The sequence below is a fragment of the Cloeon dipterum genome, chromosome 4, assembly GCF_949628265.1.
Source record: "Cloeon dipterum chromosome 4, ieCloDipt1.1, whole genome shotgun sequence".
NCBI classification, from domain to species: Eukaryota; Metazoa; Arthropoda; class Insecta; order Ephemeroptera; family Baetidae; genus Cloeon; species Cloeon dipterum.
This window is the reverse complement of record NC_088789.1, coordinates 4854857-4879011: the sequence shown is the minus strand read 5'-3', so window position 1 is coordinate 4879011 and position 24155 is coordinate 4854857. Positions and strand designations below refer to the sequence as shown.

The 24155-nt window shown below is 42.9% G+C and overlaps 2 protein-coding genes across 3 annotated transcripts in view; both read right to left on the bottom strand.

Moving 5' to 3' along the window:
• The window catches only part of LOC135941760 (tectonic-1-like), a 42684-nt gene extending 42111 nt beyond the window's left edge, over positions 1 to 573 (bottom strand). For both annotated transcript variants that reach the window (XM_065487459.1, XM_065487460.1), the window contains exon 1: positions 437 to 573. In XM_065487459.1, coding sequence (XP_065343531.1) covers positions 437 to 479 — 43 coding nt within the window. In that variant the 5' untranslated portion in view covers positions 480 to 573. The remainder of the gene's footprint in view (positions 1 to 436) is intronic.
• Positions 574 to 1347: 774 nt separating this feature from the next.
• On the bottom strand, positions 1348 to 23865 carry LOC135941990 (uncharacterized). Its single transcript, XM_065487844.1, has 8 exons — positions 23533 to 23865; positions 6424 to 6799; positions 6136 to 6250; positions 5862 to 6072; positions 5001 to 5807; positions 4701 to 4913; positions 3673 to 3903; positions 1348 to 3563 (listed from the first exon to the last, which is right to left on the bottom strand). Exons 1-8 carry the CDS (start codon positions 23663 to 23665, stop codon positions 3412 to 3414), a joined length of 2238 nt encoding a protein of 745 aa, XP_065343916.1. The 5' UTR covers positions 23666 to 23865; the 3' UTR covers positions 1348 to 3411.
• Positions 23866 to 24155: the final 290 nt, after the last annotated feature.

The following is a 24155-nucleotide window of genomic DNA, read 5'->3' as shown; positions in this document are numbered from 1 at the left end:
TTAAATTTGACTACCGCTGACACCGCCGCTGAATTGGACTTAAAAAATTAGGGCTTAAGTTACAGTCTACTGCCTGTGCTGTGTATTACGTTTGCATCCCCGACCAGCGCACCTTGCGTGAGACTGAGACATCCGCTTTTTGCTCGTTAAAAACGCTCGGCGAGCGAATAAAAAGTATTAATTTAATGAATATCGAGAATTTCCTGCAATATAATATTAGTCTGATATCATTGAACGCATTTTCTTAATTGAATTTCTTTCGTGCTCTCAAACCTTATTTAAACCTTTTTAACTTTCTAGTAATATCAGTGAGTTTCTTGGCAGAATTTTTGCTGCAAACCTTGAAAGTGAGCCAACTACGTTCTGTCGAGAAAATTAATTCAGCCTTCATCAAATAAATTGATTGAATGGTTTCAACAACAGAGGTGACACTCACCAGCGATAAAAAACGTGATGTTCAGAATGCAAATTACGTTCATTTTCAACCGGAATCACAAACTAACACACGCGTGGAGTTATGTACGTTCAAAACTGCAGACCGTAGCCCGCTCTGCGCCCCTCCGCTGCTCGTCGACAGACGGCATGTGTTCCAGGCAGGTGCTGCCGCGATCACAAAGCGACCAAAGCTCTGAGAATTGAATTATTGAATTTACCTGTCCTGATCCCTGGTGTGGTCGATCAGAGGGGAAAATTATTTTAGCCTGTCTACCAAATAAGTAATTTTATCTCATTTAAACAGCTCACTCTCATTAAATTTCAATTAAAATATATTAGGTCAAATATTTGAACCTATGTTTAGCCGTATAAAATACCATGGATGTTTTTGACACATTCTATTTTTAGGAAGTTAAACATAATGCAAATTAAATATGACGTCAAATCGTTACCTTGGCCTGAAAATGTTCGCGGGTCAACTGCTATTTTCCGCGGTAAATTTTGGATTCAAATCACCTATGATTATTAAATATTATAAAAATAACTAAATATATAATAATAATTAAATAATTAACATCTGGCCCATGAAAGTCGATGATGCTTTAGCAAACTTTAAGCTGCGTAAAAGAATGCGAAATAATAGTAACACAAGTTTTTTAATTGCTGGAGTATAAACAGGAAACGATATTTTAAATATTTTTTTTGTATATTTGAAATATGGAAATTGAACTAAATTTTTAGGCAATCCGATCTGCTTGACGAAATGAATGAATAGCAATCCCTAAATTGCAAAATAAATATTTTACCAGCGTCAGTTAAAGGGTTTGCTGAGTTAGTTGAAGCACTAATTATTATAAAGGAAATTTTTCGAGTGCAGATAATGTGGCTTATTAACTTTTAATGAGAAAGCTCTTTTTTCGGTATAACAATATATTTTTATTTAGAAGGTGAAATACACGAAAAGAATAAGAATAATTGACTTTTACAACAAGCAACAAGAAAGGATGACAAGTGATCGATGATGAGTATGAAGGGTGAAAGATGCGGCGATATTGGCAATCGTTGGCTATCGAAAATACTAGATGGTCTATCTAATGATGGTTATTGATGAGTGATTTCAAAAAATATAATGTCTATGCTCTGAATAAAATAGAATTCTTTATGCGAAAAGTTCGCCTGCTCAAATCTGTGTGATTATGGACGGGGTGAATTGTGGTTGTGGGTGATGCAGTGATTTCACAGTGATGAATGAACACGATGAAAATTACAGAATTGAGAAGGTGAACTTACACGCTAATTTATACTTTATCATAGTAGTGAAGTCGCGTGAAATGAATTATTTACAACAATAAAATATTACAAAATACATCACTTAAATGGCGCATCAGATGACAAATTTGAGCTAAAAGTACACACAACATTACGTTTTTATCACCAAATTTCTTTAAAAAAAACGCTTAAAACTTCCTGCGTGGGAAGTGTGCGCTTCTCGTACTGCAAAAAGACTCGTCACATTTTGACACAATCAAGTCTCTCTGGCAAATAAATATTCTTTGAAATTAAAATTAAGGAATCCCACCACGGAGTCTCAGGTCTAATGAGGATGATCGATGAGGACAATGATAAATGGGTTTGCGCGAATGATGATGGAATGTGAGTAGTGAGGATGATTTGCGTGAATTGTGGATGCTTGTGCAATGCGAGATGAAATGCGATGTTGTATGCGTGTATGTGTGAGTTTACGTGTGGCGTAAAATGACGTGAAAATGACTAATGGTGATGTGAAAAAATGAAAAATGACAAGATGAAGATGAGATAAATGGGGGATGAAGTTGACGCGATTGTTCGCAATGAATGCAAAATGAGGGAAATGAGGTATGATGGTGAGAATTGTGATTTTGCAATGATGAGGTGATTGCGATTGTATTTTATGGTGATGATGATAAAATGATGAAAATGACGATGTTTATGAAAATGAAATGATGTGATGAAAAATGATAATTGTGAGTGTGATGTTGAATGAGTAATGAAAAGTGATGGAATGGGGTTGATGAAAATTGAAATAATGGAATGAAGTGATGTGGACGAGTTGATGATCAATTTTGTAAAGTGAAAATCCAATTAGGTTATGGTAAATGAATGAAGTGTGGAGATGAAAAGGTGATGCTAAATGAGAATGAGACAGTGAGATTTGATGAAAAATGAAGCTAGATGAAGAATGGGGGCGAAGGTGATAGGTATATGAAAAAAATGTCGATGGTGTGAAGAGATGAGTGGTGATTTATTTTTGGTTGTGAATGGATTGCGCATGATCGTGATTGATGGAGCGTGAGATGAAAAATGTTGATGAAAGTGTGAAATGATGGGGAATAAAATGGAAGGTATGAATCTAGAGTAATGAAATGATTGTGAACACGATGGATTTGCATGAAAATATTGATGATAACAATGATGGAATGACACGATTGAATGAATGAAAAATGAAAATGATGGCACAATGAGGTGAATGATGATAATGATGATGAAATGGATGATGAGTGGAAATGAATATGATGGAATGGATGAAATGAATTGTAATGAAGATGGCGCGAGAAAATGGATGAAATGAATTGCAATGAAGATGGCGCGAGAAAATAGATGAAAATGATTGAAATGAAAAAAAGGTCGCGTGAATTGTAATGAAAATGGGCAAAATGAAAATCAATGAAGTGAAAATGTGTAAGTGAAAATGACGAGATGATGTATGAATAAAAAAAGATGAAATGTTTAATGAGATGAGAGAGTCGATGAAAATGAGAGGCGAGTGAATGGAGGGGCGATGGGGAACGTGCGAAAGCACAAATGGATGACTATGAGCGAGTCTCGCGAGGTGGAATACGCAAAATTATAAGCCAATAGGACACAGCATAATTATTTTTAAAATTATAATAAGTAGTATCAAAAATTGCAAAATTCGCTACGGAAATGGAGGGCCGGCTAGTGTGCCAGCTGAATAGGGGGTAAGTGATCACCGCATCTAGGGAAGTTCGGCGGCACCGGCGGCAAGTCGGCCTGGTTGCCTACATGTAACACCAAGTTCATGCCTATCATTATGTGATAGAGGAAGTGACAGTGGAAGATCCAGAATCCTGAAACAAATAATTAGGTCATTTAGAAAATGTTTTCAACTGTAGCAGATCAAATTTTAATAAAGTTTTGAAAATAAATTTATTGCAGACGAAATAATATTTATCTTACCAGGATTGTCGGCTCTGAAGCGAAGAATGACGTATCCATTGTTGGGCACAGCAATGGTGTCCTTTCCAGGAGGGTGGTTGAACTGACGGTGCAGCAGACCCTGCCTGTCAAGGTCCAGGGCGTGTTTCAGGTTGATCTTCTTGATGGTAGAGTCGGGCGAGCGGCCAATACCGACCACGTTGAACGAATATCCGTGCAAGTGGAAAGGATGGCTCAAGTTAGGTTGTTGGACTGGAAACACACAAATCGAAAATTAATATATACGTACATCCTTAAAAGCTTTACAGGTTTGGAGAAAACACGCATTTTAATTTAGGAGATGGCACAGTTTGTGATAACGCAAGAAAAAGCTTTTTAACACAAACAACACTGATTGTGAGTGAAAGTAGTTCGCGTGAATTTTTTCCTCCTGAGAGTGGAAGTTAAAGCTGCGCCGAGTAGTTGTTTCGAGGGCGTGAACAGCTACTCGTCCGACTAATTAACTCTCGGCCAAAAAGGCTAATAGGACGATGAGGAAGACTTTTACTTTATGCTAATTTGCACGCTCCGCCTCTGAGGTAAATTAAAATTCCGTGCGCAGAACAACAATAGCGCCAGGCGGGCGTAATATATTTGGCGCTAATGTGCCAAACACTGAATTATGGGATGCGTGAAATAACCAACAGCGAGCGGCGGGCTGCAGGAGGAGAGGTTATTTTCGCTGCGGCTCGGCGACGACAGATCGGCACTCGTGTGACCACTGGCAACCAACTGATCTGCTTAATTTCTGACAAGTAGGAAGGCAGAGGTCACACGCAAACCAATAAATGCGGCTTCTTCTTCTTCTTCTTGATCATTGTGGCTTCGCTGTTTTAACGATGAATATTTTTTTTTGTAATTTCGTGAAAAAATTTGCATGCTTCAATAACAATATTTTCTTTCTTGATTAAATATGAAGACAACAATCAAAATGTTCAGACATAGATAGATATTGACTTAAATGGAATAAAAGCTCTAAAACTAAACTAAAAAATAGACTGTGAATTTACCTTCATCAACGAGAACAACTTCCACGATGGCGTTCAGAGGGATGTCAACGCTGTGCGTACACATGCAGTTGTCTCCGCACTGAGGAGGTCTATCGTCACCGTTGCAGTACTGTTGAGGGGGAATGTCTTCAGGCTGACTAAGAGGAGGAGCCTTGGGGAAGACAAAAGAGATGTTGTCCACCAAAGACACGACGTGATCACCAGTGGGGGCAACTGTAAAATAAAGTACAAAGTTAAAAAATTGCTAAAATAGGACTTAGAAAATCGGGATTTTTTGTTTTATTTTCCATGATGACTCACCAAGGAATCTGGTATAAGAATTTCGCCTGAAAGCCTGCTCAGGAGTGAGGAAGAGGAATCGGAAGGGCAAGAAGATCTTGACATCAGGGTGCTGCTGGAGGATGGCTTCCTCGACCTCCTTGGCGTTCTTCAGGTTGGACACGCAGATGGCGTCAGTGCGCTGGGTGTTACAGACAGCGTCCAGAGGGTTGAGCACCACTCCCTGAGGAAGACCGAAGTCGTATGCCGGAGCCCTGTTGACGGGTTCATAGGGGCCGCGGGCGTAACGAATGATGGCGAGCTGCTGGACGCGGGTGATGCCGCACTCTCCGAGACCTCGCACCTGGATCCAGTAGGCGCCGACGGGCTGGTCAGCGTTGATGACGAAGTCGTAGCGTTCTCCAGTGAAGGAGATGATGGTGTTGACCGGAGCAGGCTGGACGGGTTCTCCGTCGGAAGCGATCACGGTCAGAGGGTGGCCCTCGATGGTCAGCTGAGCGGGGCACACGGTGCAGAAGGCGTTGATCATGCGGAAGCGGTACCTGCGTCCAGGGGTGACGGTGAACACCTCCAGGGGGGTGTTGGTCATCAGGCCGGTCTGCGGGTCGCGGAACTGACCCTTGCCGTTGATCAGGATCGTGTCCGGATCCTGTCCAGGACGTACCTGCAGGCGTCCGGGGAAACGTTCGGTGGAATCTTCGTGCATCCAGTCTTGCAACATCACAACGTGGTTGGTCAGGTCGAAGTCGTACAGGTGGCTGTGCAGATCGCGTGAAGGCGTCTGACGGACGATCATTGAGCCCTGGAGACCGTCAAGTTTTTGCGTTCCTGAAATTTAATAATTAAAAAATAATGCAAACAAACAAATTTATTGCGTTTAACCTGTATGGGCGTGGTAGAAATGCGTTCCCGGTTGGTCAGCGTTCCACTGGTACCTGAAGGTGGTTCCTTCAGGTATGGGACACTGCGTGAGCATAGGAACACCGTCGTAGTACTGAGTGCCGCGCTGGTGCTGGCCGTGCCAGTGGATCGCCAGCTCGATACCCTGCATGCGGTTGTCGACGTCGATGATGACTCTGTCGCCTTCACAAACCTGCAAATTTTTGTTTTTGTGTTTTAGAATCTGCTGCTCTTGAAAAGGGAGATTTGTAATTACCTGAATTGAAGGGCCAGGAATTTGTCTGTTGAGGGTCAACACGCCTCTTTCGACGCCGTCAGCCAACACGCACTGGCAGCCGTTGGTGGCGTTGGGAGAGCAAAGAGCGCAAGCACTGCGAACCGATAGATGTGCGAAATTAGCCAAAAATACATTTGAATTTCGACAAGCTAGCAACCATACTCAATTTCTCTAACTGCTCGAAAGAGATAGAAATCAAGAATTTCGTGCCAACAGATTTTCTCTCGATTTCATTGAGCAACAAAGCGTACTGAGCGGGCTACTCACGCGCCAAGGGTCATGTAGTTCTCGGCGACCATCTTGAAGTAGCAGGTGCGCGGTGGCTCGCCGTCTCTGCACGCCCTGGCACACTCCTCGGGCGAGGACAGCGCCGGGTTCTTCTGCAGCTCGTCGGCCTCCTCGCCGACGCCCGTAAGCGGATCCCATCCAAAGTGCGAGCTAGGCCCAAAGCCGAAGCCCGAACCACCGCCGGTGCCGCTGCCGCTGAAGGCCGAAGAAAGGCCTCCGATGGCGCTGGGGGCGCTGCCCAGAGGGTGGTTCTGGATCAGGCCGTGGCTGCCGCTGAAGAAGTCGCCACCGCCGCTCTCGTGGCCATTCCACCACGATGCCGAAGCTGCCAAGTCTGATTTGGCACTATTTGATTCTGAAATCAGAAGAGGAAAAATATGAGAAAAACTGTATCATTTCATAGCACCGCTATTTATAGATATTATTATAACATACATATTTATTACGTTAATAAGGTAAAAATGATCTGTCAGCTATTTGAGAAATTGGTTTCGAAAAAAAAATTAGCTTGACGTCATCAGAATTTCCTGTATTATCTTGTAAAAAGGCGTGAACGTGCTAACGAATGCTTTTTGCTAAATATAGACACAAAAATAGTCTGAAAAGAAATATCTAGTTCACTTCCCACTGTGCACAATACAGATAATGGCCAATTTAATCCTTTCACTCGTCAGCGAGTGACAAAAAGCCGGCCGGGAGTGGCAGTCGCAGTTTTGCACTAGCTTTCATTTAAGGCAACTTCCGTTAACAGGCACAGGTTCGCGTCCTTCGATACCTACGTGAGCGTGATGATGTGAGTCAATCGCGCAACAAGAGCTAGAACACTTACTTGCACGATTAAAATATTTCTTTTCTCATTTTCCACTCAGGTTCCCACGACTCGTCTCGCAGACGGTGTTTGTTCTCGCGCCATTCACACCTCAGCACCCGCGAGTGACGCGACCCGCGATATCCCACGTTATTCGCGTAGAAAACGCAATCAATCTCGTGATAGATCCTTTCGATTTGTGCAAACAGATTTAATTTCCCTAGCCGGCGGCCAGCTAGTGGGTGTGCTTTTCTCCGCGCAATTTGCATTTATGCAACAATGGTTGATTTACTGCCGGAGCAGCGGTCACCGGAGTAGATATCTTTCTTCCTAGAACCGCGTCTACTTTCATTATCTTTATGGAGAAAAGACGAACCGTGTAATTTTCTGGTCGTATTTTTTATTGGTTACAAGATTAGTCTAATAATTTCTCTTTTGACTTGAGCGATGCTAATTATCTTGAAAGAAAAAAAAACACTCACACAAAATTGAGTTATTTACAGTAATCATCCACTGCATTGATTATTATATTCATCCGACCAGGATACGCTTGTTAGAAGGATTTTCCTTATATTCTGAATTTCTTCCTGGATCCTTTCCAATAACTGGAATCATAGAGGTAGGCCATCACAAAATATACCGGCCTCTCCAAATGAATTAGTTTGACTTTGGACGAAAGAACAACACGAGGAAAAGGCCAGTGCATGTTTGAGGAAGTTTCCTTCAGCAATCAATGCAAGGAGTTAAGCTTCGATCTAGTGAAATGTCTTTTAGCTCATGCACGCATAGCACTCCAACTGATAATTGCACAATTGCATCAGCCACAGCGTGAGTGTGTGTAATATAATGTGGCAAAATGCGCGCGACTCTCGAGGAAAGTGCATGTCGTTTTCGTGTTTCTTACAAATTTATTACGCTAAAAGTGAGTGAGTGTGTGCCGCCGCCGCGCGCAATAAACACACTTTGCGCGCTCTGGTTTGTTAATTTCCATAAATTCACCTGCCGGCCATTTGGTGATCATTAAATAATAATAATAATAGTAGCACACTCACAGGTGAAAAAGTGAGAGGCCCGTTGAACAAAAAGCATGGTTTTATCGAAGGAAATGCGCCTGCCGGCCAGTAGACACAATAAAAAGCATGCACGTGTATTGCGTGATAAAATTGAAGGGGCCGATCGGCTCTTTGGCAACTGCAATTTTGTCCGGACCAATTCTAATACTCTCTCGAATTGATTTAATAAAGCCGCGGGCGATATTTTTTGTGCAGCGCTCGACACTGAAACAGAAATGGAAATTTCCGACAATATGTCACCTAATTTAAATTTTTACATTTTATACGACCTTCAAATTGTGTCAACTCGCCGCGCGTTACCATTCACTTGAATCGCACTTTTCTCAAGGAAGCGACGCCTGACGGTAAAAGGCGTGCAGCCGAAGCAAAAAATAGGTAAATTGATTGAATTGCCGCGTGTACGCAGCCGCCTTTTGTGTTGCCACGTAACAAGCAAGGAAACATTGACACTTTTCTACGCCGGCAGCCTCTCTTTGTCCCGGCGGCACATGCAGGTGTGCAAAATGCGAAATTGCACCGAGTGAATTTCGCGCTTGACTGGAGGCCTTCACATTTTCGCCTGAGAACTGTGCTCGATTTCCATTCATTCCTCCCGCAGAGAAACTATTGTCGGAGCTATTTGTGTTGATTATTTTGATGCCGCTGGAAGAACCGCTCTGTTCTAGGATGACACGTTTTCGGATTGAGCAACTTCAATTCATTCATCACTGTTTAGTGTCCGTTAATTCACGATTTTGGCGTGTCTCTTGGACACAATCAAACGCCTTATTTACATGCCGAGAATGGCGGATTTAAACGTAAATTTCACGTCAGAACACAATGTCCGCTAAATTTGAAGCAATTTGGCTCAATTACAACGCGAAAATCACGTATTGTCTTTTTGTACTGGACTGGACAGCCAAGTTACGCGACACTTGTTCGGAATACCTGATAATCCCCCCAGCGTGAGTACACTGATGTACACTGAGCAAGACAGTCTTCGTTCGCACTGCATATAGAATATTCATGAGCGATGTGTAGTTTTATTACAAAAACAAACAGCAGCTCAGTCAGCATCTCTCGGCGGCAGCACTCGGCGTCACTCACGCCGGCTGGAATTTTCATTATGAAGAACAAAACGAGTTCATCTTGAAATTCCAGTGAAATCACTTCAAGTTTTAAAATCAATCTCCCGCCGGCTTTCGCTTTAAGGAATCTTGCCTTTTCTCTTTGGAAACAGGGATCAAGAAATACTGTTTGTCATGTTAATATTTTCTAATAATTTGTTGTATTTGTAATGCAGTAAAAAAATGTAGTATTGTTCAACTAAAAACTATGATAGTTTTTAGTTTTATGATGATTTAGTTTTAAAAACTATGATAGTTTTTAAATATATCTTGTTAATTAAGATTTTTAAATTGTGCATGCTTCGAAAATCGATGCCAAAAAATATGAAATATTTAATTTTTATATACCTTTGCAATAAATTGCTACTGGTACTTTAATAAATTCCCGGAAATATTTAAAATTGAATAGGGCGTGATAAAATGATTGCAAGTGATAAACAGAACCGTTCCTTATATGGAGGTAATTGCCAATAATTTCCTCATGAATTACATAATGAAGAGTGTGCACTTGTGGTGCAGCAAGAAATTTAGCAATTATCTTTTTCTCGGGATAATTTCTTCATTGCAGGCGATGGATGGCAAAAAAGTGTTGTTGTCAGCTCGGTAGAGTAAACAGCCGCTTAATTAGTTTCAGATACGCTGTGCTTTCCATTTTAATTCCGTCGCCACCGCGCATTTTTTTCGGCCGAACGTTCGTTGGTTCGATGTGCAGCCAATTTCCCAACTGCTAAAAGCTTCCCTACAGTTGTTTGGTTCGTTAAGAGTAAGTGAGTTTGCAGCACGCCTACGTGCCTGGCGGGCCAGGCGCCGGCGAAATTTAATGAGTAATCAAGCGTCGGAATGCTGCGGTCAAATCGTCGTTACGTCAGCAAAGATCGATTATCTAGAAATTTGGCGCGACCGCAATTATTGGAATGAGAAGAGCAAACCCCATTTTTAATGGACCCGCTGCTGCTTTCACTGTCAAAAATCCAATTATTCGTGTGTATCCTGCACAATCCGAAAAAATTACCGCAGCCGCCTTTTGTGTTGCTCCACACCGCGGTTGATATGAGAAAATAAACAAGCCGTTTTCCGACTGCACAAGAGACGAGATGCAACAGGAAGTTGTGCAGAAAGCAATTCGTGCGCGCACTAGATTTTTGTGTCAAGGTGCAACAGCAAGAATGCAGCAAGTTATTGTCGCGCGCATCTCTTTCAGAGCATGAAAACTGACTCACTGCCATTGTTTGCACCACGTGCAGTGGTGTCAGTTACTCACTCCTTTGGCGCCTAATTGCTGTTTGCGGAATTATCAAGCGACGCCATCCCTGATAGTAAAAATGCTTATTACGAGTGTGGGAGAGGCACGCGGATGAGTTTTGAGACAAGGATATATAGAAAAAGCAGCGATTTTACGAGCTGGATATGTTGTAACTGACAGGGATAATGGAGACCCTAAAATTTTATGGGTTGCGCACAAGAAAGATTGAGAGTTGCTTCACAAAAAGCATCATACCAGTTGAGCTAATGAGCAAAGAGCAGTAAAAAATTTCAGTACATCTGAATATTTCACGGCGAAATAGTGGCTCGTTTAAACACGCTCTGCAAAGCTTGTTGCTCAAACTGCGAGAAATTCAAATTAGAATCGTTTGCTCGCAAGCAAAAGTCGTTGTACTGTGTAATTGGGAAGCAAATGTAAAATACGGCTACTTTCTCGCTGGATAAGAAAAATGGTGATTACCTCCGGGTGTCGAAATGAGATTTAGAAATGCAAAACTGCAATTGACGCGTGCCTAAAACGCATTTGAGCCATTCTGACAATGGCTCTGCATGCATTCCTCCTGGCATTGTCGGATTTTGCATCCGACGGGCCAGTCTGCATTTGGCCATTATCGTGTCCGTTCAAGCGTAAGTGCGAGAGCGGCTTTTTGTGCGGATGTTCAGGTTGAGGGAAGAAGTTAAACTGACCATGTGGCACAAATCGGTCACCCAGTTTAGCACGCAATTGAAAACACAAACAACAAAGACGGCTGGCACGCTCGGCGCAGTGGTCGAGGCTCTGATTGACACGAACTGATTGATCGCGGAATCCGAAAGGAAACTCGCTGCCAGGAGAAGCGACATCAATCAAGCAGACCAGTTTTAATCGAGTGGGTGGCAAGAGGATAAACTTTCATTTCGCCAATAAAGGTGCTAAATCGGCTCCATTTCTCCTCTGATCCGTTTCCGTTTCGGATCAGATTAGCCTCGTGCGGTTTTAATTGATCCTGTTGAATGCGATTTGATTTATTTGCATGTAATGTAAGTCGGATTTCCCTATGATTTGCGTGGCAGCAAGTGTTTGCCAGCCGAGTTTCTATAAAGATTTGACGCTGATGGTATAACTAAATTTGCCTTTGCGGTTTGACAAATTGAGATGAGTCGAGCCGAGAGAGTTCTCATCTCAGAAGTGCTTTTCAAACTGTAAAGTAAACATGCGTACGGCACGTGCTGAGAGTGAGATGAGTGATGCCGGTTTCTACTTCACGGCTGCGTGAAAAGCAAGGAAAGCGATCATTTTTACACGTTGCTTTTTAGGGATATCACGAAAATTTTAATTTTCCATGAGAATTGACCTAATGAGGAGAAATATTTGCGATTCAAATTAACAAGCCGTTTTGGCTTTCCGTTTCCAGGAAATCGATTTGAAAGGTAATTAGGATAATGCGCGTTAGTTTCTACTAATTATAAGCTCAAATTTTCGTATTTTCTATATTTTGCGGCCCTGTTAAAGAATTTCAAGAAAGAAACTAAAATCATACGCCTTATGAGTATCAATTGTGCACAACTGCTGACCGTTACTTCAGATAATGCTTTTACTTTCATTCGACGCGAATAATCGAGTTATCCGCCATAAGGCGTTTATATCACTATATTAATTGGAAATTACAACCGTGAAAAAAACTCTCCATTGCGGGACTATCTGAATTAATTTCGACAACAATGATTTATTTCAAAATTCCATTACTACGCTGCTTATACACGTAACAGCCGGCGGTCAGACATGTTACTTTCCGCGAATTACAAGACCAGAAATTAGTATTTATAAATTCAGATCGATTAATTTGATGCAGATAGCGCGGCTCCCGAGCAAGCAGCCTTTGAAAATCTAGCGAGAAGTAAAATACCGTTGCGCATTGTCTGCGTTCTGCGGGGAGAATATGTATGGTCTCGGCGCGGGAAGGCCATGTTCTGAGGCGCAACTAATGAGTGGACCGTTTCCCTGCGATGTTTTTTTTTTACTCGCGTGTACTGCATAACACCCAGACGCAGACAATCCTTGATTTTTTTCCCCTGGGAAAAATTGCACGCAATCAATTTTGTTTAATTTAGCTTGAGCGGATCATATTTATTTTCAATAGATCGAAATCTGTCGCAACCTTGCGTATATCTAGAACAAATGTGAAATCTGCTTCTTGCATTGTGTCTGCTGAATCTAATCATGGCGAAAATAATAACAATATAACAACGGTAATCAGATAATTACCTCTCTCTGTCCGCAGTTTGACCCTATTACCCAGCACATGTAAACATACATAATACGTGTTTTCTATCAAACCGCGTGTGTGCAATTTCGATTTGCTGTACAGAAGAACAACCAATCAAATAACGCGGTCCATTGTTTCTCAAAAAGCACGATGATAACATCATCTGGGAGTTGTAGTTACCTCATTGCATAGACAATGAGAAGAAACGGGCAAGAATAAAGGTCGCTCTAATATTGTTGCAAATACCACGCACGCCCACCAATACGCCTAGAAAGCGCAGTCGAAGCGACGCGCCTTATGCAAGCTCAAAATTTCTTCCAGCACTTGCAACACATGCAGATGGTTAAATGCCAAAGATGTGGTGAATGTCAAAACAAACTCTTAATCTGTCAATTCGTGGAAATTAGCAGTAAAATTTGAGATTGTAAAATTCGGCGAGAGAGTTTGCGGCCTAGAGAGGTGAGATGAAATGTTTTTGGAGCTATTCATTGAGCAGGAAGTTTTATTGCAGTAATTATATTTGCCATTTTTGCTTTCAGCATTTGATTATTCTTGGTAAAAAGTTAGATGTCTAACATCTCTTTTGACCATAAAATTTCCAACCATAAAACATCGGTTTTATTTTTATTAAATTTAAAGAAGTGAAGAACTGCGAGAGAGTTCTCGACGATATCCTTTTTTAAATCGCGTTTTAATAGATGCCTTAGGAGGTTATGAGAAACTCTAAATCTCTAGTTTTTATTTTAAAAATACGCCTGTCATTCTCGCCATATAAATGAATAGTCCGTATTTTTCTCAAGAATTGCACCTGCAGCCTATTTTATATTTAGAATTTCTCACGATTTTCTCTCGCGGAATAAGTGACAGTGCGAATTTCTGACACCCGCCTTTCCACGTCCAGCCCAGCTTGAATGGGCCAGTGCTGTCTTCTTCTTGACGCTTGGTAATAAAATCCGTCTTATAATCACAGCCACGAGAAAGTAGTTTGGAAGAAGCAAAAAAATTAGAGTGGGCTTTGTCTGCCACTAAACGACACGATAGCCACACCGACGCTGGGCGCTTGCGTTTGGTTTAAAAGCAGAAAAATCCACGCCTATTATTGAGTGTTGCTCAATTCAATTCACACGCAAACTATCCAAAAAGCGCAAATTATCGAGCGGGCAATATAATTGTAATTATCATTTCAGTATAATTATCCAGAGCGCTGGTGGTGACTTTCAAAATTATGAATTTATTGCGAGCAACACTCATTAGTTAGCTGGCAGCGCAAGCGAGCTTTCAAATAATGGACAATATTAAAATAAAAACTGGTTTTTCGCCTCTGCCGCGCTGCTTCCAATTCTTTTGCGGCCTTTATTGTCCTAAAGCGCAGACTTTGGATATTTTTCTCCCTAATTGGGAGCCGCGCAGGCAAAAATCGAGTAGGCCGGTTTTATATTCTGCGAGGAGCACTGAACCCACTTATGCACAAACACAGGCAAAAACGAGTGTTTACGGCGGCGGCAACAGTAGTCGGTCAATAATTTGATGCCCTCGCAATTACAAAATGACCGTTTCCCGAAGGCGATTCTGCACAGTATCGCGGAATGTTTGACGTACACGCGAAATTCCAGCTTGGAAAAGCATTTATGAGCAAGTGGCCGTCTGCGCGCGGCTGCTTTTACCGATAGAGAGACTTTAATGGCTGCATTCCATTAGAAAATTGGAGCAATTTCAAAAAGACACTCGCTTTCATAAATATAAGAAGGTGAAAGAAAATGACAAGAATAAGAGAGGAAGTTTCACCGGGAGCATTTAATATAATGACTAAATTTGCGCCTCGACTGCCCTATCCTGGAGCCAAAAAACTGCAAAAACGGTACGCACAAATCACATGCACTCGGACAGAAATTTGAGCGCTCGTCTTACATGTGTGGTCTCATTCGCTCCAGTCGTGATCGTGAGTACACCTAGATAGATATTATCAACGATCTTATCTCGGGCACGATTTCACTCCGATTATTGCAATTTTTCAAATCAATTTGCATACTCGAGACGTTCTGTCGATCCAATTTCATGCTAAATCTCTCCCTTTGGGAAGCGAAATAATTGTCTCTCGGGGAATGATTTGCATGTGTAATCAACTTCTTTCTAGGCTTGGTTCGAGCGGGAATAAAAAATGTGCTCGTTTCGAACGAGTTTGTGCTGCCTGAAGTATTCAGAAAAGTAAACTACGTTTTTTTTAACTGTAACGATTCATCACGTTAACTCGCACCAGGAGAATATAACAACGTTCAAATCTGTAAAAAAAGGCTTCGGTTCGCACAAAAATGCAAAAAGTAAATTATGAGATTTCTCCTCTTGAGTGATAGAAAAAAGTAGCCAGGCTTTCCATTAAATGCGACCACAAAATAAGCTATAGAGACAAATTCCTCTGTGCGAAATGAAATTCACAAGCCACCGAATATATTCTGTCGCTGGGAAAGATTGGTGGGAAAAAAGTGCACCGAAATTCCTCAAGTAATTAGTAAGCACACCGCACATATTCGCGGAGAAACTCCTCGAGAGAACAGAGGAGTATCATCAATGAGTGCACATAAATTCATCACGCAGCTGTGAAAATTCCAGATCAGAAACGAGTGAGTACACAACGTATGCACGTCTCACGAGGAAGGGTTTCAAGCGCTAATTGGGTCGTTGCTCTTAAAGAGCAATGCATGGTGGATCTGCTTTGAAAGAGAAAATGCCCCGCGAACGAGTAAATGAGAGACAACAAAAAGGATGAAATGGACACACTCTTGCTGCAGCTTCCACACTGCCGGCCAATACATATTTAGTGCCAGTTAGAAATTCTCGTTTGTCGATATGCTCAAAGGCAGAAGAATGATTTTGTTATGCGGGCTGGCCTCATTTTCACGCTTCTGCCTCATCCATAAGGCACATGCACACACTCGCGGCTCTCAAATTAACCGGCGTGATTTTCTAATCAGAAGCGTTATGGAGATGCCTCTCTTTAGACGTGACTAATCACTAATCGCTCGCGCGTTTCTACTGAAAAATTAGGATTCCGGTTGTAATTTGCGCCAATTAAGTCGAAAAATGCCCGGATTGAATGGGAACGGCTCGGCTGTGAAGCGGGCATAATGCCATATAATGGGTTTCTTAAGAGCTACCAACCGACACACAATGAGACTGAAATAGAATAGGAATTTTATCAGAAATACGCGATTTCCTCACAAGTGAAAATGCAAAATGAGTGTTCCACCCGCACCGCTGCTGAAATAGTCGTGCCATAGTAGCAATCACCACATTAGCACTATCTACCAAGGTCCAAGGAAGACCTTGAAAATGGTCCAACTCAGCAATTGTGATTTCTTTTATTTAGAACAATTGCAGATTTCGTTATGAGGCTAAGTGTCGGCCGCGATTATTTCCAGTCGCAGAGAGAAGAAAAACTATTTTACCACCGCAGCAAATTTCTTCAGGGACAAAAAGCTTTCAAGTGTTTTTTTTCTGCGCACTAAAAGCTCTCCATTGTCTCCGCCGAAATGATTTTCCTGCAAACATGCACTTAATGACACTGGACGAGGGTCGTGTGCATGGATAAGTAAGGTTGCGGAGGCGAGAATTGCATTGTTTGCAACGCCAGAGCTAATTGAGTAGAGGAACGAGGAAAATGGAATGCTTTTAGGAAAATTTGCGTGTCGTCCGAGCGGAGGCCGCGCGCGAATAGCGTGGACACTGACACACCGACGACTTCGTTCTTGAGATGCATTATTCAATCAACGTCCAGTGATTTTTAGCATTGGCATTTTTTCTCAAGGATTTAGGACAAAGAAATCACTCCTCGGAAAGAAACAGATTTTTTCGTTGAGTTGTTTGTGAATTTATGCGTGTCGATTCCTGGTGAGCTATCTTAAGGAGAGAAAAAAATCTTTGACCAGAGAGAACATCTAGAAATAAAAATCTTGATAGTTTCTCTCTTGAAGTGGAATAGATCCAGCAATATAGTACTGTCTGGTTCATCGAGATTATCGAATCCGGTTCATTTATTTGCTGCAAAATCAAGCACGCATGCAAGTATACGTACTTTCAACGAGGCCCCACCGGCCAGCATGAAAGTCGAATAAAAATGTCCGAGCAGCGGGAGGAAGATTTTCTTTTGAGAAAATACATCTCGCTCGCTGGCCGTATTTATACAGCCTGTTCCTTTTATGATTTTCGCGATAAGAATCGCGCGTTATGAATAAATGTATGAGAGCTCCCTTGATCTTGCGCCGTGACCTAGGCCCTGCTGGTAATACGCACGCAGATGACAACGACACATCCAAGGCAAACCTGATTATCGCGCGCGGCCAACACAAACACACATAGCGTACTTGTGTGCGCGTACGCGTACGTACGTAACCTGGATTCAGAGAGGAGTAGTGAACGCCAATCGAACTAGAAGCAAATTGATGTACTGTCTCGCGAGTGATATCGGCTCTCGGCGAGATGAAAGTCATTTCATGCTTGTCATTCCGCTAATAGATGGTAATAGGCGATTAGAATGGGCAAAAGATCACGCATGGCGTTCGTTCGGTGCGCTATTTCAGCGGTGAATGTCATCGTGCGCGTTATTAATCGTCGGCCGAGCAGCATAACTAACTAGACTTTTAATCAGCAAGTGATAGATGAAACGTATGAAAAATGCTCACTTGGCAGATCGTCACAACTGAGTGGTGAAATTAATTATGGACCTGCTGATGGTTTAAATTCCATAAGTGGTCTCGGCATGCTACCTCAATTACTCAGAGGAAGATCTAGATGCGTTGGCGCTTTATGTTTGCAACAATTTATCACAACTTGGTTTACAATTTAAGTAGCAAAAAACACCAGAGATGAGCCGATTGCATAACAATCCCCTCTATTCAAGGGGGTTAGAGCAGCGCACTGGTGCGGCTAAAGTGAGAATAATGCCCTTTCGCCATGGAGGATTCTCTGCGGAACAATGAGCCGCAAATCGGCTTCCCTGATCCTTTACTTAGCGAGTCGTAACCTAATGCACCTCGCGATTCATTTGAATCTGCAGCAGCGGGATTTCTAAAGACACGGAAGTGGTGCGGACAAGAAGAGCGCGTCTTGAATCGCCGCGCGGATATCGCCATCCAATCTGGCAGTGGCTTAGCACGCCGTAGCACCGATTCAATTACATAAGGCGGCTAGTTTCGACACACGCACATGTACCGGCCGCCACCGCGCCGCCAAATTCCAATCGATTCAAAAGCAGCTGATCATCGACATTGCAAATTTACGTACTTCAAAGGCGGTGCGCTCTATCATTAAACTAATGAGGTTGCTTGATTCAATTTCGATCGCGGATAATTAATTAGTAATTAAAACCACCATGCTAATGGACCACCTAGCTGCTCAAACGAGACGCGACGAATTGAATTTTATAGACTCTGGAATAATGAAGCGGCAGTGCTTTTAAACGCATGAAACCGCAGCACACGGCTCTTGCTGATTCTGGTTTAGTGGGCGGGAATTTATTATTACCATCAGAGTATAATTGAAAAAATATCGTATGCAGAAGTAATTCAAATTTAATATAGAAAAAATTACTAAAGGTTCTACTTTAAGTATGATAACACTCCATGATTCAAGAACATGTAGAAACAATTTTCTAGAATTATTGTAATCGATTTCTTAAAGTATTGAATTATTTTGTCAAAATGACAAACATGCGTGATTTCTTTTTTGAAAGCCTTTTCAGTGGCATTAATGCGGAAACTGATAGGGATCAGAGTCACGACGAGCGCCTCTTCATGCATGAGAGCTGAATATATGAATCCCTTGTCGCAGAAACAATGAGGCGAGAGTTACGATATAGTCAAAATTTGCACAACCGATTCATTTATGCTCACGCGTGAGAAAAGAGATTAGAAATAATCTCGAGACAGTGAAGAATTCATCGACTATGCCAACTTTATCCAATGAGTCTCGCGTTTTAATTACGAATTTTAATTGCTTTTCGCGTGAGCTGAGGTGAAAGTTTTCGGCGCACTCATTAACAATGAGGGCCGCGTGAGGCGAAATTTTTTAATTGATTGATTATCGAGCATGGCGACAGTTTGACTCGGCAAGGGTGAGAAGAGGTGATGGCAATAATCGCTCACGCTCTTTGTTCCAACACCTGATGACCCAGATCAGTCCAAAATCGCTTCATCAACTGCAATTGAGACGAGCACTTTCGGTTTTTTAATTGAATTTCTCTGTAGCTCGCCGGTGAAGACGGCGAGCGGCAAGAGAGCGATAAATTCACGTCAAGTGTTTTTATTTCGCTCCCGATCAATGTGCAAACACACATTCGACCGCAAAACCTTTTATGAAAAATGGCGAGCACTGTGTTCAAATGGACTGCGCAGCAAATGTTCGACTGAGGAGAAGTCACGAAAACACATGTTTCTGCGTGGTTAATACAGCACCGCTTCGTTTAATACGCTTTAACGCTCTGTCACATTTCTGTCCTCTGGCTGTACCAGCACAGCCGTTTGTCAGAGAAAGCACGGGATTAGAGGTCGCTCGCTTGCGATCAGCAAGGACGGTTTTTTTTTACCAAACAATCGAATTTATCGTCAGTGGCTGCCAGCAATAAGATTATTTTTTAAACACACACGCGTTTAGAGACACGCGCATACGAAATGACTAGAGGGACAAACAAAATAAATAACTATAAATTTATAGTGAAGATTTGCTGATATGAATCAGCATTTCTCTTTCTGTTGTGATTTATTCTCCAATCCATGAAGCGGATGTGCGATTTTCCAGTCAATCCAGAACATGGACTCGAATTAGGGGCAATTAAAACCGTTCGAGTGTTTAGCATCGCCGAATTTTACGACCGAGCTTTCTTTCACCGCTCGAAATTTAGTACCCCAGATATCCATATTTTCATCTCGGCACCGTGTTTAAATTAAACTCACATCGTAAATATGAAATATATAGGCAGCTAGCTGGTGAAATTAAGGCAGAGACACAGGCAGAAGAGCATCCGCGCGAGCTTACAACTTAATAAGATCGTTCCGAATGATTTTGTCTCGGTCAGTCTGGTTTTATGAGACACGTACGTGCAAACAAGAGAGCGTATATGTGAAAGCTACTTACTCTCAAAAGATGATTGCTCTACATTTTTTATCATCATACATTGAGGCGAGAGTAAAAATTATGCCGTCTGTGGTTAAATGCCGGCCGGCCGGCCATCTGCCGTTAAAAATCCGACCACGCACAATGAAATCTTTTTCCCTCGCAATTTAATTTCCACTCGTGATCGAGCACTGCTGGCGTTGTTTGCGTTTCTCATATAATTTCTCTCTCGCGACAGATGAAGCGAGACGACAGCAGCGTATAATTACGCACTCAGTCCTTAAACGGCAATTGACATCGACGCTGTAATTTGTAAATTTGAGTGCAATTTAGAGCTTTCTCCGCAAGAAATGGCGCGTGCACGCACTTCTGTGATGATTGCCATCTATCTTGACAGGAAAATGTTTGCTCAAATATATCCGGCCAATCATGATTCATCTCTCTGGGCAAAAAGGTCGAAACTGGAGCGTCAGCAGGGAATTCCAACGCGTCGTGGGAATGTTTTATCAGGAATGTTAATTTTGTGCAAATTAGACAAACAGAAAGCCCCGATAAAAAATAAACAGTATAACATTTATTTACTTCTAAGAGAATAATTTCACAAAAAAATTAGGACTCGACAGATTGGAGAGGCGGAAAGTAGTTGAAGAAAAATTGTCTTGTCGCAAAAACAGGAACCCCGGGTGGCTGCACGGAGGACGCGACAACGCAAGTACGCAAAGGCGAGGCGAGACAGATATGATTTATTAAAAGTCCATCAGCCTATCTGAAAGCTAGATGTGGGCCAATTTATCCGCGAGTACATACATAAATGAGCTGAGATTGTGTGTGCGAGTGAAGGGCAGGGTCAGTGGGAAAAAATCGCAATGCCGCTGTCCAGGTGAGTGGCCTGGCTGGAAAGAGACACGCAGCTCAATAAAAGAGCCGGTGCGCGGCGCGTCAAGAAATCGCGCGGCTTATTACTTTATATGTGGCATTAAACTCGAGTGCTTTCACGATTTCCTCTGCTTAATTTGACACCTGAATGGCCCATTGTTGGTATCACATGCAGTCGGAGGTTGGAACATGGCATGAAAGCGCGCCTGATCACTCATTATTTAGTGTGACCTGTCACATTTTTATCCAGTCCACAGCCGCGTGTTTCTGCCAATATTCCAAGTGACGTGTTGGCGGTCAGCGCAGGAGAAAATTAAAAGGCGTAAAACTTTAGAAACGGATCTGCGAGCATTTACACTTCCCGATCAAGCGTGACGAGGCGGAATGCATCTAGGAATTTCTAGACAAGAAAAATGTCTCTTTCTCTCTCTTTCGTTCCAGATCAAAAGTGAATGTCTGTTAGTTACGCGTGGGCTGAATCACTTTTAAACGCACTTGTGTTTTTTTCGCCGAAAAGTGCCGAGATCAAAAGTGAACATGCGGGTAGTGGGATTTCACCGGCGGCGAACAGCGGGAGGCGACGAACGGAAGCCGATCTGGGTTTGGGGTCATGCCCTAATGCACTGCACTTGTAATTTTGCGGATACGCTGGCTGCTCGTATGACTTTTTGGGAACAACGCAGTGACAAAGCAGGGGCCGGGCGGCACAGTGTGTGTGTATATGCGTGTACGCGAGAGACGCGAGGATATCATAAAGTTTTAACCGTTCTTCGCTGCTGCGGTTCTCACACGCACATCTCTCCACCGCGGTGTCGCGAAATAAATTCATTATTTATGAAGTAGTTAGACCACAATGCCTGCGCGCGCCGAGCCGCTGCTCCTAGTCTTGGCACCTTTGCCTGCTGCTGCTGCATTGATATTCAGAGCGCGAAACACGGTGGCAAAGATGATAAATGCGCCACTTGGCGAATGGTGTTCTGCACCTAATTTCGCATTCCTGCCGCCCAGCCAAATTGCAAATATTATGTCAACCGCTAATCGGCGTGCGCCGCTGGAGATTTAATTTACAACAACACAGCCTTTCAAATTAATGGGTCAAGTTTGCAAACTAGGGAAGAGAGTTTATGAATGGTAGAAATTAAATTACAATTTATTCTGGCGAATCTTTGACAAATGGATTGTTTAGTGGAAAATTTCACTTAGGCTACCAGCGTAATCAATTCTCGTCACTCCTTCATTTTCGAAATCTGGCATATCTTTCAACTCGCCAACAATGCATAGGCTATAATTATTCGCGGCGGCGGCGTCTTGAATAAAAGGCGAGTACGTATATACGCGAATATTCGAAAGCAAACGGCGGCGGCAGCAGCTTTCCGCGCTTGTTGCTTCGCTTCATATGTTATTACTCGGAATACATTTCTCGCGAGTATTGCCTTCCTTATTAAGCGAATTAAAAGTAAGTCTGCTAATTAGATAGCCGCGCCAGACGAGAGGTTATGATAAGATAATTCCAGTGTTAATACTCGCGCGTCGAAATCACCGCAGCAGAAAAGAGAGGCATGTTTCTCGAGATTTTTATCAACATCAACTCGCTCTTACTTAGCTCTGCTATTGTTAAAGTTAAAAATTCGGGTATAATTATTGCGTTTTTTTCTCGGAGCCGCGGGAAACGAGCAATCGTCGGCTTGTTAAGCGCGCTGGCTGTCACCGATCAGCTGCTGCCTCGTTCTGTTCATTTCGGTCGTCGCTCATCCTTAATGACCGGTAGAGCGCTAAGCAACTGGGTCAGCAAAGTCTCGCCGGCAATGAGAGAAGCAGAGAGAATAAGTGATAGCTATTAAAAACCGGCCTAATTCCCGCATCTCTTTTCTCTCTCACTCTGCATTCGCAGCAAAATGCATGTTACCCGGCTGTTTAGCATAAAATGTGAAATTTACTCTTAATTTACCATGCTGCATCTCATTCTCTCGCCGTGCGCACGGAATCTCAATTTCTCGCGGGGAAAATCGATTTGAATTGAATGGCCGACACTTTGCATAGCTTTTCAGGCTGCAGGTGGTGCGACACACTAAGAAACGGATTCGTGAATTTGGCCACAATTTTTTGCCCAGATATATACCGTTAGGCGCGGGTTGCTTTGTGATAATTCAGCAAAGTCATTCCGCCCAGCGAATGAGAAATGCAAGTCAAACACTAATTTGCCTTGTTTACCAAAGAGAACCGGAGATTTTTTGTTAACTACACTATTTCGGCTTCGGGGGCGATTGAATGAGAACAGATCGCGATGAATTAATTAAAATTTTATATTTTTCAAATTTCTCAATAGAGAATTTTTAACCGTTTGAATTTGCGAAATTAGGCAAAGCTAGAAAGCACACTATTTTGCGAGGTGGAGTTGGAAACCGCATTGATTTTTTAATTAAAAAAACGCAGACGCAAAGTCTACAGTTTCATGTGCAGTGTCTAGGATAATTTCACGCTTTCCCGAATGCACTGCACCGCTGGTCGTCGGCGGCGTGTGCGCGACGAAAACAACGACAAAGAAGGAAAAAAGCGGTTGTGCAGCTGTTGCCGCGCGCGGATCACATGTGAAGTGCCGTTAAGACGTTTACCTTTCTTTCGCTTGGGCGTGGAAGCACGTTGTCTGCTGCGTCCTCCCTCGACGGCGTCGGCGTCGGAGCCAAGGCTTAGCAAAATAAGTAAACAGGCCGCTAGGGCCGTGCGAGTCCAGAGAGCCTTCGCCATGGCTCCGGAGTGCGTCGACGGAGCGAACACCACAAGCACTGTGTGAGTGTGAGACCGCAGGGGCTGCTTGCTCTTGCAGGGCACTATCCAGTCGGCAGGCTGCAAATGAATGACTGCGGCACTAGACTCACTCTGCCTCTTACGCCGCAATGTTTCCGGCAAAAAAGAGAGGCTGCTTTGCCAGCCGCTTGCTACCTTCGAAAGAAAGAGAGTTGGGAGGGAGTTTTCACTCAGTCAGTCACTAAGTCAGTCAGTCAGCGGCGTTCGCGTGCCGCTCAGCCTCCTACCCCACTTTTCGCTGCCGCCGCTGCCGCCGCCGCCTGCTCCAAAATGGCCTTTCCGAAAGGGGGGACGGCCCGAGAGCGAAAGTACGTGCACTTATTGCATTGGAAAGCAGCAGGTGGGGTGCCTCTCTCGTGCGCTCGTGTGCCTCCATTCCTCGCCAGGGTAGTGGCGAAGGTTAGAGCCGCTGCGTCCTTGATTCGATCCT